The sequence below is a fragment of the Haemaphysalis longicornis genome, unplaced genomic scaffold, assembly GCF_048455015.1.
Source record: "Haemaphysalis longicornis isolate Haplotype H1 unplaced genomic scaffold, Haemaphysalis longicornis Haplotype H1 scaffold_63, whole genome shotgun sequence".
Lineage (NCBI taxonomy): Eukaryota > Metazoa > Arthropoda > Arachnida > Ixodida > Ixodidae > Haemaphysalis > Haemaphysalis longicornis.
The window spans coordinates 1,206,657-1,223,911 of NW_027526411.1; the positions used below are offsets into that span (position 1 = coordinate 1,206,657).

The window sequence follows — 17,255 nt, forward strand, 5'->3', positions numbered from 1 at the left end:
CATGTAGTGAGGCGAAACTACAACCAGCGGACAATTAGGGTAACAAAGTGGATACCAAGGGACGGGTCTAGAAAAAGGGAAAAGCGAATAACACGATGGAGGGATGAAATGCGGAAATTCGGTGGCAAAGATTGGACTCGGGCAACGCCGGACAGGAGGGGTTGGACGTCAATGGGAGACACCTTCGTCCTGCAATGGACTTGAAGAGGCTAATGATGATGTCGCCATCTTCACAAAAAAAAACCTACACTTTCTTGTGTCCGTTTCTGTGAAAAGTCTCAAGTACAACGCTTCAAATGATCTGATTCGCTATTTAGGTGTATATTTGCAGCCCTGTGTGGCCGTAACCCAAAACTTTTTTTTCGGAAATGTAACTTTGCCGGCAGGTGCTCTCGAATATATTTGCTGACCAGATTTAACAGAAAACCGTGAAAGGTACGTAGTGGGGCATGCATCGCTTGCGCTACCCGCTGCTTCTTGAACGGTCTGAGTTCTCCACGCTTTTATCTCTGCTGTTGGTTCCTGCGCTTGCGAACTTATTCCTGCAAACCAGCCAGAATCGTGCATTTCTCACTCAACTGAGCATTACTGAGTAGGAATTGCGCAGTGTTGTTGAGCAAGCTTGCCAAAAATGGCGCGGCAGTTCTTCTATAAAGAAGTGAGTGCCTATACCATCTATATGTGTTCAATCATTGCGCGGCGCTATGGAAAGTGTATAATGTACATTCATTTACCAAGTTCATTATATCGTCAACGATATTGTGCCAGCCATCTAGAGCATGCTTGAAAGTTCGTAAGGTGCAGGAAAGGTAAATACGATGCATGGACGTATAGTTGAAAAACAAATCGCACTACTTGCGAGTATTACAGGAGTACTTGTTCAACAAGAGTCCGAGGTACTAGGATCGCGCAGCTATATTTACCATGACGAGCAGTTTCTAAAGGGAATGCGCTGACAGCTCACGCTGGTTGCCTGTTCAGGACTGTATTATCCGGTTAAAGCCGACAGCGCGTAAAAACATACACTCGAGTATATGCGAGCAACACAGTACAAAATTCTACCGAATTTATTAGTACTTAGAGCTCTAGATATTACAGTGGCACAGCCTTTACGAACACGCCTTTCTTGATCTTCAGTATGACCGGACTCTTCTCAATGTTCGGGGGGTTCTGAAAAACAAGCAGTTGAAAATTAGGTTAGATTTTCTGTGTATTCGCTCCACACGCAGACACCACTTCGCCATATACGTTGGTCCAGGCATAAAAGTTTTCGGCACTTAACTCTACTTACGCGCTTTGAAGGCGAGAGCCTGGTGATACTTATCAATTACTTTTTTGTTTCTGCACCATATTTTCGTCTCTTTGCTCGCTTTCGTTTCCATGTCCTGTTATTAGCTTTCGTTTCCGCGTTTTCTGGCGCGAATTGCAGCAAGTAGAATGGCACATGCCATAGCTTCCCTTGTATCAGTACTGCGCGGCCGGTGTGCGCCTGTTCCTCTTACGTGCCATCACGTTCACATGTTTACTCTTCCAATTCGTAATTTTGTTTAGCGCTACATTAGCCCCTCAAAGATTCTGATTCCTGGCCAATCCGCTATGTGGAGTGAGTGAGTGAGAAACATTTTATTGAGCCGGTGAAGTGGGAGTGGTTCCTTATTCCAGGAAGCCACGCGATGAGCCGGCAGCCTTCGCTCTGGAGGTCAAAAGTGTCTGGACGTCCAGATCGCTGCTGGTCACCAGGTTCTCCCACAGCTCAGGGGTGGGAAGGGGGGATGGAAGAGGGGGGAGGTTGGGGTTGTGCTTGCACTCTAATATGATGTGGGGAAGAGTACCGTGTTGTAAGCAGAACTTGCATGCGGCCGGGAATTGCGTTGGAAACATGCGATGGAAGCGGACTGGGTGAGGGAAGGTATTGCTCTGCAGTCGGCGAAGTAGGGATTCTTTATCTTTTGAGAGTTTAGGATGCGGAGGAGGGAAGTGCTGTCGTTCGAACCGGTAATATTGAGTGATGTCTTGAAAAGTCAGTAGAGGGACAGACGGTTCGGTATCCTCAGTAGCCTGGAGGGACAGGGCGCTATATGTGCCACGAAGTAAGGAACAGCTTTTTTCGCGGATGAAAGCGTGTGGAGATGACGCAGTGGTAGCGGACTGGAACCCAACTTTGGACAAACAGGTATTTCATGCGAACTTTAATGTGTTTTTAATCTGGTCTTTACAGCGGTGATAATTTTATTGTTACGTCCCCTTGCCCTCTAGAAACGGGCTTGCAAAGAGTGTGCTGAACGTTTAGCCTCGGGCTCCGAATGCCGAAAACCACTTGCATCAAAGTTTCGTTTACCATTTATACAACAGAGCACGCAGGTGGGAATACCACGATGCCACCAGCGGTAATTTTCATCGGCCTGCCCCTCGCCCTACTCGTTTCGGTTTTGGTGGCATCGATTATCAAAATGCATGGTATGAATCACATAAGCGATGGGTTGCTCTTGTAATCACACAAGAATTGGTGGCCGAAATGGCATCTTTGAATCTACACTCGGGACTGCCAGAAATGCAGACATTCAGATAACACGAAGGAAGAAAATAATTGTTGCAAAAATGTTTCCCCGGCCCTTCAAAAATCATTTTGTCAGCAAAGTCAAGGGGTGTCGTTTCATAGTGGCAAGTGGCAAGTGGCAAGACCATTTGTGGCAAGTTCTGCATGGTCCGACAAGATATCGCTCATCTGCGATGTCCCAAGTTTAAAATTTGCTCAAAGCTTTAGAGGCATCCATGTCATTTGTCTCTCGCTATTTTGATGCAAAAGGTGACGCCAGTTTTGCCGCATGTGATGCGGCACAACTTTTGTTCATGTGCCTCGAAAGTCTGAATACGCGGTGGGCTGCTCGGATTCTCTTCCACTTCTGTATAGTTTGCGAGCAGCTTCGCCTGGACAACTTTCAAAACGGACTCCGACCATGAAAGTTTGTATAAAAAAAGTCTGTGCTCCCATATGAGAGTCTTGTACGGGGGAGCCGTACGGGGAGTTTTGGCAAACTTTCATGGTCCATTTTTAATTTTTGCCACATGTTTTCTCTACCAGACAGGCTTCCGCCCAATTCTTGATTTTAAACAGCTTCACTGATCTCCTACCTCCACAAAATATAATCTCTTGATTTCTTCATTCTTTGTTCGCATCGTAATCTCAATTTTATGGGTGTCGTATTTAGCTCAAAGTTACGTCATGCACGAAACAAATGAAAAGCGATAAAAGGAATTTCTGAATCTCGCAAGTCGCATTCGGACATTTTTCTTTTTTTTTACCAACCTTTCTTTTGCTAGGAACAGCTTAACACGATCCTCCCAGCGCCACAAAAGGGCGCTGAAATAACAATAAGCCTTTTTTTGCGAAGGTTTTCGCGTGACCGTGCTCAGATTTCCCACCTTCTAAAAGGTTGTTGCGAGATGAGGATACCTCAAAAAACAGTGAATTTAAACCTTCGTCTGTCCATTCTAGTTATTCGGTGTTGTCTTACCGAGTTTCGTTTAAACGCAGTGCATTGCAGTTATTCGAACTGACGTGAAAAAGCGTGCCGGAAATCGCTTTTACGCGCAATGTTCGCACTTACCTTGTCAGTATTCGGAGTCTTCACAAATCTGTACTTGCGGAGGATGTGCGCGAACGTGTACTTTATTTCCATAAATGCGAACCGCATGCCGATGCAGTTGCGCGGGCCCTGTCCGAAGGCTTGCATGGCCATGCTGTTTATCCGTGACTTGTTCTCCGGTAGGAACCTACAGCACAAAGGGATAGAGAAACCCAAGGTATAAGTTTACACTGCGCTTTCGATGAGCAGTAGGGCCAACTGCTCTAGAAACCGCAATATTTAAAATAATAAGCAAAGCTAACATTAATTTTAAAACCAAAGGGGTTGAAACCGACCTACGCAAAATTTTGTGGCCCGACAAGGTTATTTTGGCCCTACAAATGCCGGTTATAATTTATGTTGAACAATAAAAAGCATTGCTGCGTTAAAGCGCCTCAGAAGAAGAACTGGTCTGATAAGAAATGCTGCCGAAATTGCAACGCCGTGGAAGTAGTGCCACTGTCACAATAGTACAGCATAAGCACCATCTGTGGAACATTGACTGCATCGATTGATTTCATTGATTATGAGGTCTAACACGCCGACGCGACACAGCCGATAAAGCGCGCCGTAGTGGAGGGCTCAGGATTAATTTTGACCACCTGGGGATCTTTAACGTGCGCCGAAATCTCGAACAGACAGGCGTTTTCGCTTTTCGCCTCCATCACAAAAGCAGCCGCCGCGGCCGGGAATTGAACCCGCGTCCTTGGTTTCAACACTGACTTGCATCGGCCTTCAGAGCGCGTATGTTGCACAGGTAGCGACCGGTCTCGGCGCTCAGAAAGACGCACCAGAAGCAGCAGCTTCGAACATAAAGATTGCCGCAAACGTGATTAAACCGCTGCCCATTCATAGCTGCTCCATAGAAAGCGACTCTTGATTCCAGCGTGTGTTTCGTCTCCCCTTTACCTTTGTCTCTGCGTTAATGTTCGCTAGTACGATGAATTCCTTAGTTAGTAACCAACTCGTCCAAATTAGCGCCGTAGTGACTTTTCCGTTCAGAAACAAAAGCCTGTAGAGACCAGCCATGCACGCCAACAATATTCGTCCTCGGGAACCAACCCATGGGTGAGTAAACCCCATAGTGCAGACATGTGAAGCCCGTAATAGTTCGAGGCTGTAAATATCATTCTTTCTGAGTAAACTCGGTTCTCCATTATTTAGATGTGAAGGCATTACGTCCATTTCATGTTTACCTCGATGTGAGTCGGAAGGAGAAATTGGGCGTTTAAGCCTTGTCAAGTACGCCTGGCCACAAGCAGGATATTACTGGACATCTCTTGAACGGGTTTGGATTGGTCACGTGAAAGTCGCCCGGGACGTAGCTATAAAATGGCAACACACCCTCTTCGAGGAAAGGTCGTAATGTCGCATTCGCCGGGATCTTTCGTGCCCGCGGTGTGTGGAGATCGTCATCAAAAGCCTCTTCCAGAATTCGCAGACCCAAGAGGAGTGATCCATGACTATGGCGGCTGGCACCCGAAGTTGCAAGAGTTAATGGTTTCTCGGAAGGCGGTTAATGGCCCTTTCCCCCGCCTACTGTGAACGGTATAGGCGAAGCGAGGTGGAAGGAAGTATTTCTGTCATCGGTGATGAGGTCACGCAAAATTCTAGCCTCAAATGGAGTGAGACTACTCAGTTGCCTCGTACATTAGTAAGGGGACACGTCCGTACAACACCCACTCAGGGGGATTGGCAGCAGGCAGTGGCAGCTGCCGTCAAAAGTTGAAGTCAACGAGGACATCAATGACGTTCAAGACTTCAAGAGGGGCAATTCTGATACTTCCCCGGAGGTGCCCCGGTAACTGTTCTTGAGGTTGATGTTAGTGGAAATTCAAGCCTTCTTCGGTAGTGCATGCAAGCACGCCCCTTCAACGCACGGGTGACTAACTGCTTGATGAAGAAAGAATGCAACCGCTAATCCCGGAAATTTTGTCCAGATTTGAGTGTGCGAGTTGTGAGTCATAGGCAGGACATTTTGGCTAGTATCGTTCTTCAGAGCCCTGGCAGTGAATGTGCCGCTGCCGCCGTAACAAACAATTGTCGGGTTACGCCCGCAAAGTTTGTCAAATGTGAGGATAGGGAGAATAGCACAGACACCCTCTATTAGTGTGTACACCTACGAAGGAGGATTGGCCAAGGACGATTACAGCTGTCCTTGAAAAGTTGGTCAGCTTTGCTGCAACACCATTTTATCAGTGTCAAAGGTACACTACTCATAGATTGTGTCTTTGCCAATAACTGATTCCGCCCAGATGCAATATGCAAGAGCTCATGTTGTCTTGTTTTGTCATAAGAAAAATTTCGTTGTCGCCTTTCCTGCGTTGTTTGTCCGACATCCTTGCCCTTCAATGTGCAACAACTTTCCTTTTTCACCATTTGAAGGAAGAGAAACAGCGTTAACACTTATTTTTTCGGAAAGTGTAAAAACGTTGTGAATTGTAAAGATAAGTAATAAGAGGTCATACGCCTTTTTAGTTCAAATTATTTTTCAGCTGGTCGCAATAGAGTAATATATGAAAGAATTCATCGTTTTTGTACCAATTTTTAAGCTTTGTGCAAAAGAGCTCTTAGGAAACCAGGCACCTTACCTCATATAGGTCATATACGTCATAAGTTCATATAGGTATACGTCATAGGCATTACAAATATATATAGGTATAAGTCACATACAGGTATATATAGGTAAGTCATATAACGGTATAGAATATGTGGTCATATATGAAGTGCTTTTCATTTCATGACGATATCGCAACCAACTGAATAGTTTAGCGTATGCTTTTACCATCGCTATTTTATGCAAGGTGGAAATGACGCACACAAAGAAAAGCGAGTACAACCACTCAGCAAAAGCGAATGAACTGAAAGTGGTAGCGCTTAAGCGACACTCTTTTAAAGCTATTTCCCAGCAGCGCCCACTAACGGCTGACGAAGGCAATGTTGCAGCCTCGTTCCTCGTGCATATGATCTGCCTGCGTAGGCGCTTGTTCTAATACCAGTCGATGAATATTTTTTGTGCACAGGATGAGATCGCAAAAAAAAAAAAAACCCGTCGTGTCTTTGTATCTCAATTACGGTGCACAAATGGAACACCGCCGACCCGACTACACGTCGACTGGAACTCAGAAATTTATCAACAATTTAATATGTCCATACTGTAAACGTAATTGTGTCTTCGTGTCGGAGTGGTTTCGTCGTGTTCATGAGTTCTTTTCCCACTTTTGTTCGCTTTCTTTTACTAAGGGAAAACTTTCCAGGTCTCTTTTACGATGCCTGATTCTCTGTAAATTTCCCAGGACGCAAAGAACTGCAGTTCTTCGTCGAACGTACACTTTAGGTGGATGAAAGTATCCTCTCAGATTGTTTAGGTGAAATTGACAGGGAAAGGGTGAAAGAGCTTAGCAGTGTACCTGTCCGGGTCGAATGAGTCTGGCTTTTCCCAGTGCCGAGGGTCCCGTTGGATGTACTCTGCCGCAGCCATCACTGCAGTTCCAGCAGGGATGCGGATCTTGCCGTATTGCTTGTCCGTCGTTGCCTCCCGAGTCACGAACCTGTGTCGGGGTATGAAACAGTGGCTTGTACAGTTTTACTTCATCGTCATCATCACCAGCCCATTTCAGGGCAAAGGCCTCTCCCATTAATCTCCAATTATCCCGGTCCTGTGTTAACTGCGACCAATTTATCCCTGCAAACTTCTTGATATCATCTGCCCATCTAACTTTCTGCCACCCCCTGCCACGCTTGCCTTCTCTAGGGATCCACTCTGTTACCCTTAATGACCAACGGTTATCTTGCCTTCGCATTACATGCCCTGCCCACGTCCATTTCTTCTTAATATCTACTAATAAGTCCGTAACACGAGTTTGTTCCATGACCCACTCCGCTCTCTTCTTGTCCCTTAATGTTACACCTATCATCTTCCGTTGGATTGCTCGCTGAGTCGTCCTCAATTTAAGTTGAACCCTCTTAGCCTCCAAGTTTCTGCCCCGTAGGTGAGTACCGGTAAGATGCAGCTGTCATACACCTTCTTCTTCAGGGACAATGGTAGGCTGCCTTTCATTATCTGAGAATGCCTGCCGAATGCACTCCACCACATTCTTATCCTTGTAATTATCTTTGCCTCATGGTTGGGATCCGGGGTCACAACTTGGCCTAAGTAGATCTATTCGCTTACCACTTGCACTGCCTCGCCACCCATCTCAAACCGCTGTGCCCTCCCGAGGTTATTGATCATTACCTTAGTTTTCTACCCGCCGCGGTAGCTCAGTGGCTAAGGCGTTGCGCTGCTGAGCACGAGGTCGCGGGTTCGATTCCCGGCCGCGGCGGCCGCTTTTCTGATGGAGGCGAAAAGCAAAAACGCCCGTGTGTACGAGATTTCGGCGCACGTTAAAGATCCCCAGGTGGTCAAAATTAATCCGGAGCCCTCCACTACGGCGCGCCTCATCACCTGCGTTGCGTCGGCGCGTTAAACCCCCACAATCAAATCACCTTAGTTTTCTGCATATTAATTTTCAGGCCCACGGTTCTGCCCTGTTTGTTCAGTGCGGTAAGCATGCTTTGCAATCCTTCCCCCGAGTTACTTAGCAAGGCAACGCCATCAGCAAATCTGAGGTTACTGAGGTATTCTCCATTAACCCTTACTACCACCTGTTCCCTATCCAAGTCCTGAATACTTCTTGTAAACACGCTGTGAATAACATTGGAGAGATTGTGTCTTATTGTCTGACACCCTTCCTTACAGGTATTTTACTGCTCTCCTTATGGAGGATGATGGTAGCTGTGGACCCATTGTAAATATCCTCTAGTATTCATAAATAGTGCTCGTGTACACCCTGGTTCCATAATGCCTGAATGTGCTGAGGTTTCGACTGAGTCAAATGCTTCCTCATAATCTATGAAGGCGATATATAGGGGTTCAGTATACTCGGTTCAGTACCACCTGATTGATCGTGTGAATATGGTCCATTGTTGAATAGTCTTTACGAAACCATGCTTCTTTTTATATTGACTGAAATCTAAGGCTTCAGAAATTATGTTAGTGATTACTTTGGTAAGTACCTTGTAGACAACTGACAGTAAGCTAATCGGCGTGTGATTTTTTCAAGTCCTTCATGTCACCTTTCTTATGGATTAGGATGATGTTTGCGTTCTTCCACGATTTCGGTACACTCGCGGTCATAAGGCATTGCGTGTACAGGCTTGCCAGCTTTACCAGTACAATTTCTCCGCCATCCTTCAAGAGGTCTGCTGTTATCTGATTTTCACCAGGTGCTTGGCCCCCTTTCATTTCTTTCAAAGCCTTCCTTACTTCTTCGGTCGTTACTGATGGGATGTCTATCTCCTATGAACTACTTTCTCGTTCGGCATTTTCCTGGATGTCCCGGTTACTGTACAGATCCCTATAGAACTCCTCGGCTACTGAGACTATTTTATCCTTATTTGTGATGACATTGCCTTGCTTGTCTTTAAGTGCATACATCTTATTTTTCCGCACGCCAAGACACCTCTTCACTGCTTTCAGGCTTCCTCCGTTCTTTACAGCATATGCGATCCTCTTCGTATTATACTTCCGTATGTCAGCTGTCTTACGCTTATTGATTAACTTCGTAAGCTCCGCTAGTTCTTACTTGAAGCACTGCATGAGCGGCGTGGAGACGTGATTGTTCCTCTTAAACAGCGCGCCTGCGCAAGTGCTTGCAGTTCCGCAATCTCAGACTCACTCACTGGAAGAACGCATATGAGCTCTCAGCAACCGCGAGGACGTCTACTACCGCTAAACGACAATTTCGCCGCTGTCGCTGGTGCGGTGCTTGAAGCCTTCAGATAATTAAGCATTTCATTTTTGCAGAGTGCATTATCACTATCAATAATACACTGTATTTCTACGGAACACCACTTAAGCTGAACGTGGAAATTCAACCCGGGAGAGGAGAAGTTGTGCTACTGCGAACTTTAGTGGCGCTGTTAACTTCCACGCATCGGGCATTTTGTTTTTGCACATTGTTGCCAGACTCCGCCACGATCTTGGAGTTGCCAATACTCACGCGTAGACCGGGGGGTACATCCGCATTGTTTCTTGGATAACACAGTGCATGTAGGTGAGCTTCTGAATGGTGTTATACGTGATCGGCTCCTGAAAGCAAGATGCAAGTAACGCCTCGTTTTAATAGACGAGAATCATAAATCACATTACTAATTGCATATAAGTATAATCACACCAAAACATGAAACCCTTGCTACGTTTTTTTTTTCACCAAATTACATAATGCCCAAAAGTTCCTGGTTGACTGATTGCTTCGAAAAAGGATCCGGATGTGCACAATCCTGCTGACTGAACCCTGAATTGAACTTGGTATAGTATAGGGAACAGATTTGGGCGACTTGTTAATGTTGCAGAGAATCTTTCAAGGGGTGGCTCCACAAGGATTTTGCTCTAAGAAGGATTCGTCCTTTTAGATCTTGAGAATTCTTCCCCCGTGTAGGGCCCAGTTAATAACATTAACATTTTTGTTGACTATTATCGAAATTGTGGGGTCTCTTTTATCATCCGGAATTATTCTAAAAACAATCCATGGTAATCGCAAATGAGAAATTTTGGCGTGCCTTAGAAAAACCTGGTCTATGAGACGCGGTACTAAAGTGCTCCGGATAATTTTCACCACTTGGAAACCTCGCCGAAATCTAGACACACAGGTGTTTTCGCTTTTCGGCTCCATTAAAAAAATGTCTGCCGCGGCCGGGGTCAATCGTGCGTACTTGGGTTCAGCAGCGCAACGTATTAGCGAGTCAGCTACAGCGGCGAGTCCTCTGCTGTTTTTTTGAAAAAAAACCCCCAATAAATTCGCTTGATTGTACCAAAAGTCGCTTTGCCTAACGCTGATTGTTTTAGTCGTTTATTTTACATCTGCTAATGCCTAAAACGTGTGCATCTCTCTGCCACACAGTCATTGCACGCGGTGGAGGTAACGGGTGAACGACTCACGTCAGGTCCCAGGACGGCAAACAGCTCTTCTCTCACTCTCTCCTGAACTGCCGGGTAGTGGCTCAGAAAGTGCGTCATCAAAGCCATTGTGTTGCCCGTTGTCTCAAACCTGCTCCCCCAATGTTCCAAAAACAAAAGGAATAAATGAAAGTAGTCATCAAGCAAAAATAACAATTGCCGAAATACCGAAACCGAGGTTTTGAATGCACATTTAAGAAAGTTGTAACCATATTTTAACTTTTTATTAGGTTAATATTCAGGGACTTTATCAAGGTAATGAGTTCTCATGTACAATTCCGAGTAAACAATTTCATTTATTTATTTATTTATTATACCTTACAGGCCCACTGAAGAGCATTGAGTAAGGGGGGTTACATTTTTGAAAGAACACAAAAAAAATAGTGGGGAAAAAGAAGAAAAGACAAGTACACAATATAGAGTTTGGGTAATCGGCTTACAGACGTAAATGAAACACGTCATACACGTTTCTAACAGACAATTATCACAAACGCACAGGGTTTTTGTGGAATAAAAAACATCACAAAAACACAAATACAAAGGGGGAAACACCCATAAACAGTAACAATATTATTCTAGCAATTCATCATTACACAATTACTAGAAAAATGTCGGTGCAGATTATCGCTAAAGCCATCCTGACTAAGTATGGATGCAATTTGGTCAGGAAGATCATTCCAGTGCATGATTGCTCGAGGCAATGCAGATGAATTGAAAGCAAGCGTCTTGCCAAAAATTCGCGTGAAACTATGACTATTATGAAGGCGGCGTGACGTACGTACTGGGGCGTTAAGAGGAAGTGGGTTAGGTGTGACGCGAACTATGTATTTATGAAAAAGGCATAATAGCGCGATAGTGCGACGGGTATCTAGCGGCTGAAGTGATAACTCTTGTTTGATTTGGGTAACGCTAAGATGACGGTCGTACTTGCGTGTAATAAATCTGGCGGCTCTGTTTTGAATAGATTCCAGCTGGACGATTAGGTAGTTTTGGTGAGGGGACCAGATCGCCGACGCGAATTCTAGCTGCGAACGAATAAAGGTTAGATACGCATGTTTGCGGACAAGGGCTGGTGCGCATCGTAAATTTCGTCGCAGATAACCGAGCGATTTAGAAGCCTTTGCGCAGATGGCGGAAATGTGGGTACTCCAAGAGAGATTAGGTGTTAGTTGAACACCAAGATATTTATAGGAAGCGGCTTGCGAAACTGCACTGTGGTTGATGGAATAAAGAAAATATGAATTATCGTGTTTCCGACTAAAAGACATTACTTTGCATTTACTCAAATTAAGTGACATTTGCCATGTATTACACCACTTGTAGATTATGTTTAAGTCATTTTGTAAGGAAAGGTGGTCGTTAACGCTAGTGATCGTACGATATATAATACAATCGTCAGCAAAGAGTCGTATCCGTGGTGAGATGTTGAGGGGCAAGTCATTTATGTAGATCAGGAACAGTAACGGGCCCAGGACGCTCCCCTGGGGGACTCCAGAAGTGACATCAGCGAGGTGTGAAGAAAAGTTGTTGACCACGGTAAATTGTTGGCGCATAGACAGAAAGTTCCGAATCCATGATAAAGTTAAAGAATCCAGGCAAAGGGCTGATAGTTTTGTAATGAGGCGGGAATGAGCAACACGGTCGAACGCTTTTGAAAAATCAAGGAAAATGCAGTCTGTTTGTTGGTTGGCATTCATGTTAGAGTGTAGGTCGGTTGTAAATTCCAGCAGTTGTGTATCACATGACAGGCCTTTTCTGAAACCATGCTGATGGACGAAAAAAAAGTTGTTGGATTCGAGGTGTTTATACACGTTAGATGCAATAATGTGCTCAAGTAGTTTACAGCATATGCACGTCAAAGAAATCGGGCGATAATTTTCGGGTGCATGTTTGTTATTGGATTTGAAAATGGGAACAACCTTGGCGATTTTCCAGTCGGCAGGTAACAGACCTGATGTCAATGATTTACTGAAAATATGGAACAGAATTTGACTAGAGATGTGCACAGTGTTCTTTAATATTTTTGAATTGATGTTATCGACACCAGATGAAGTGGAAACTTTAAGACTGCCAATTAGTGAAGCGATGCCTTCAGGAGTAATATTAATTGGCTGCATATATCTGTAATCGTATTCGGGAACCATGGGTATGGTGGAATGATCTTCCTGGGTGAATACCGATGAGAAGAAATGGTTGAATGCATGCGTACACGCATGTTCCTGAAGGGGAACACCGTTGTCACCATGTATTACAATGTCATTATTAGAACGATTGTTTGAAATTGTCTTCCAAAACTTTCTGGGGTTATTTTTTAACAGCGAAGGTAAATCCTCAGAAAAGTATTTTTGTTTGGCACTGTGTACTGCAGAGTTAAAAGTTCTCAGAAATTCCTTATATTTGGCCCATGACGACGCACTGGAAGTAGATTTAGCACTCTTATACAATCGTTTCTTTTTGTTTCGCATGTTTCTGAGTTGTCTGTTGAACCACGGATTAGATTGATCATTTTTTATTGTTATTAAAGGCACGTGTTTCAGGCTGAAAGTGCGCTCTGTCTTGACCCTTTATATGTAACGGTGCGACCTCGTAACGCCCGGTATGACCGCCCGGTTGTAATAGCACCCGTCGGCATAAAACAAGTTGCCAGCACGAGCGGCAACGACACGCGTTAAAGAGCGACAGGGTACCAATGACGATGCACACGTGCGAATTCGCACTGATACAGCAATTCATAGCCAGAAATCCTGTAAAAACTATTTTAGCCGCATTATTTTTGGTTGCCTATTTGGTGGCTGATATCTGAATGGGACTGCGAGATAATGGAAAACATCTAAAAACATTTTCCCCCTTTTTAACCTGTTAGGTGTGTAATTAAAGAAAAACAGCCATTGTGAGCTACGCGTCATGATAGGAATGACTGCAGAAATTTTGAGTCGTTACGTCCAGGGTTTACCACTCCGTCGATTTCGCATGTTAGGCTTTTGGACTCCGTTAGGGACGTTATTGCAAAAAGTCCCGCTCTCCCTTTAATGAGATACTTACGGCGAAATCCTTAAGTTTCTTTTTGTGCAATTGTGCAGGTAACACTTTTCAGCAAAAACCCATTTGATGTAACAACGACTCCAAGATACGTTGATGAATGGTAAAAACACGCAATTTGCCCCTAAAACCAGATGCGCCCGCCCGTTTCCCAGGGGCCGGTTGGGACAAAGCCGTGCAGCTACTATATATATTAGCAAACACGCGATTGGTATATTAACTGGCCTGCATGACAACCAGAAATTGGCGAAAAGAAGTTCTCTCTTTTAAACTCCCTTTCAGCTTCATATTCAGCTCCAGTCAGCCCAACCTTATCTGCTTGAAATATCCATCGTTATCAGCAAGTATACACACCCTACGCCATGATTAGAATGCACCCCAAAAAGTTCACGTCTCTGGGGCCAGCAGTATCGGCTGGGCCTTGATGAATTAGACAGTTGGTCGGGCGGTCGTACAGGCATTTCTGTTTATTAATATAGATATCTTCGCTCACCCAGCCACGAAAATTAAGAAGGCATTCTGCGTGATGTCATCGTCGTCCATGGGAGCCTTCTTGGAAGCGGGAAGATTGCAGGTACAGTTTTCTGCATTAGACATTTGCCATACGGCAAGAACACTATACCAAAAAATAAAATAAAATGTGAACACTGACTCTGAAGCAATATTTAACTAGTTTCTGGGTATGAAATGCACAGTTTCGCTTAGAATGTTTATAAGGCTGACCGCGTAATAGAAAGGCTTCCGAAAAATGTAGACGCCATACACAGTTTATTGGCACTGTAATAATTGTACACATTCCTGCCAGGGCGTAATTTTTTTCAGCATAGCTCGTATAAAAAATGGCTCAGGTTTAACACTTCCAAACACCCTTATCATGAGCAAAGACAAAGGCTACGCTCGAAGTGTATCTGTGGTGTGTCAGGGGCGCCATCCTGCGGAGCGCACGCGCACTGGGTGCGCCTCTGTGTGGAGAGCGTTTGATAAATGTCGTTCTTACGACACACGTGATTGAAGCTAGCCAATCCCGCGTGTACGCGTGTCCCTGTGGGTCATCGGGAATAAATGGCCGCTTGTCGGCTCAGTCGTTGTTCGGGCTCCAGCGGGACAGGACTCGTACTCCCAGCTCGTGCCGCGGACTGTGCCGGCACCCGTAGCGTCTCGCTCCAGTCGCCGGGCCCTTCTCGTCGGCCACCGTCCGCGACACAGCAGTATCGTTAATGGTTGCCTTCACTTACGATATCGCAGACTGCCGTATCTCTATATCACTGGATGGTTCGATTCGGCGTTTCGCTTGCGCTGAAGGACACACACAGACAGCCTAGCCAGCGTGCCGTCGTTGTCGAGATTGAGGGACCAAGTAGTGGCAAAGCAGGTGTTAAATGCTTGCCTAGTCACGTGGTCCGCTTGCGGTGTAGCGCACGCACAGACGGATCAGGAAGCTGAGCGATCAAGCGCATGCGAAGTAGCCACTTCAGCTTGCGTAGTCACGTGGTACCCTGCCATCAAGGCAGCGTGCGAGCTAAGCGATACTAAAAACGGTGGAGCTTGCTGCGCTGGCTGCTGAAAACCCTTCGCGACGCGATGTATGACTTCAAAGCATGCAGCATAGTAGAGCTTTTTGTTCCAATCAATAAGAATTAAGTATAAAGGTTATTATCTGCTCACCATTAATTGGTCCGGTTGCCAGTTCCCGCTCGTTGTCTTCGGTGGCGGTTAGCTGGTCGGACGTGACCGAGTTGATGTCCACGCGCGTCTGCTTCGTGTCTATCATCAGCTGGAGCAAATCTTTTTGGCGGAGCTGCAAAGAGGATAGGACGGCACGCGTCACCGCACGAAATCCCTGAACGCAATGCTGCCAGAAAAATAAAATGTCGCCTTTCCTGGGTGCCCGAGTGAGGTTCAACTCGCCATTGAAGACGTTCCAGACACTTTTGGAATTCTATTATAAACCAGGTACGAGCGAACGCACTAGTGCTCGCTCTTGTTTTGCTTCTAGAGCGAATCGGGGCGCTGTCCGCATTTGTTTCTCAGGTACTGCGGTGTTTTTTTTGTCTTAAGAAGCACAAAAATCTGTCTTTAACTGCTGTGCATACGCCTTTTAGGGCGTGTTATATTTGGCTCTGGGCAACTGCACGCGTTAATGTCCACAGCCAACGACGCTGAAAATTTCATTCAATGGGAAGTTGTCGAAGTCATAATTTACGTCATTTTATCACGTGTTAAATGACAAATAATTTCTAGTTCTTGTAAATGTTATCTGCCAAGAAAATCCTCAGCCGTTCCTCTTTATGAATAAGCTTTTTAGCACGCTACATAGAGGTGGCCCAGGATTTAGGTTAAAGGTGTGAGTATATCATGAGCGTCGATGGCGGTAATCCCTCAGAAAGACTGATGCATACACACGCACACTTTCATTTTGGCTCTACTAATATTAAAATGGCGCCTATTGATAACTAATATACTGAAAATGCCTACCGAAGTGGTGAGACGTATAAGCTTGACGTCTAAGTTATGTTTTGGTATTGCAAATGCTGCTTATTATTACTAATCCACTATAGATGCATATCCATGTGATAAGACATTGAGCTTTTTGTCGAAATTATGTTTTGAATGGCGTGCGACTTTGGCGGTGACCGTGTGCTAATAGCACGCATACCGGGACGTTCGTTTTTCAACGCCTCGCGCTTCAGAAACACGTGGAGCCTCATGCGTTTTTGTTCTCGGGAACGAGAAATACATTGAAACCTAGTCATATAAGCTTCGCTTCAAAATAATGCACAAAACATTGCTGCTGTGGCATAACATTGGCGTAAAAGCGATAATATTACGATCACAATATGTCGCTTCGGTGAAAGAAAGATTTTGTCCAGGAGCTTGCGTACGATGCACCATCGCGCCAACATAGCGCAATCGGCACTATTCTATTCGACCAGCTAGCCATTCAGAATACGCTCATCTCGAAACTGGTTAAGCACGCAAAATGGTGTAAATCAGGTTTTAGAGGAGCGCTAAAGGCTGGGGTCATTCTTGCTTCAACTGAAAGATCAGAATTTGAAAAAAAGATCAGAATGTGCCTCTTTCGGCTTTTGTTCAGCGGCAAATGCTGCTTTGTTTGACTCGTTTTTCTGGGTCACAACACAGTACAACAGAGGCAGCGAAGAGGGACTTCCTCAAAAATCGTTCAAGGCATTTCTAGCAATGCCGGTGCTTCCGGCTACGAGAAGTAGAGACTACTCGAGCGTTGTCCCAGCACGGCGGCTCACGGCCAGACAGGTCCCTCTGCTGGTTCGCGAGTAATTTCAGAGTTTTGCCGCTGCTTTCCGTACACCAATAGACATGGGGCAATATAAAGGGGCAACAGTTCTTGTGTTCACTGGCGTAAGTCTTTTGACTGTACTTGTACGGCTACGCAATTAAAACATGAGCCTTAAATCGAAACTGAGAGCAGTATTACCAGCAGTTGTAGTACAAGAGCCTGCCTAATAATGCTTAAGAGCTGAATTTCGTGCCTTTGTTACAGACATCTGACCACCGGGAGAGCTCGTGTACGTTTATATTACGTTGCATGCACCTGGCTTCATGTTGCTTTC

The 17,255-nt window shown here is 45.2% G+C and overlaps 1 protein-coding gene across 1 annotated transcript in view; it reads right to left on the reverse strand.

Annotated features, from left to right (window-relative positions):
* Positions 1-1,049: 1,049 nt before the first annotated feature.
* LOC144144153 (thromboxane-A synthase-like) overlaps positions 1,050-17,255 on the reverse strand; it is a 50,206-nt gene continuing 34,000 nt past the window's right edge. Inside the window, exons 9-15 of the mRNA XM_077675531.1 lie at positions 15,331-15,463; positions 14,159-14,249; positions 10,609-10,717; positions 9,671-9,759; positions 7,037-7,177; positions 3,609-3,774; positions 1,050-1,170 (exon numbers count right to left, since the gene is read on the reverse strand). Coding sequence (XP_077531657.1) covers positions 1,093-1,170; positions 3,609-3,774; positions 7,037-7,177; positions 9,671-9,759; positions 10,609-10,717; positions 14,159-14,249; positions 15,331-15,463 — 807 coding nt within the window. The 3' untranslated portion in view covers positions 1,050-1,092. The remainder of the gene's footprint in view (positions 1,171-3,608; positions 3,775-7,036; positions 7,178-9,670; positions 9,760-10,608; positions 10,718-14,158; positions 14,250-15,330; positions 15,464-17,255) is intronic.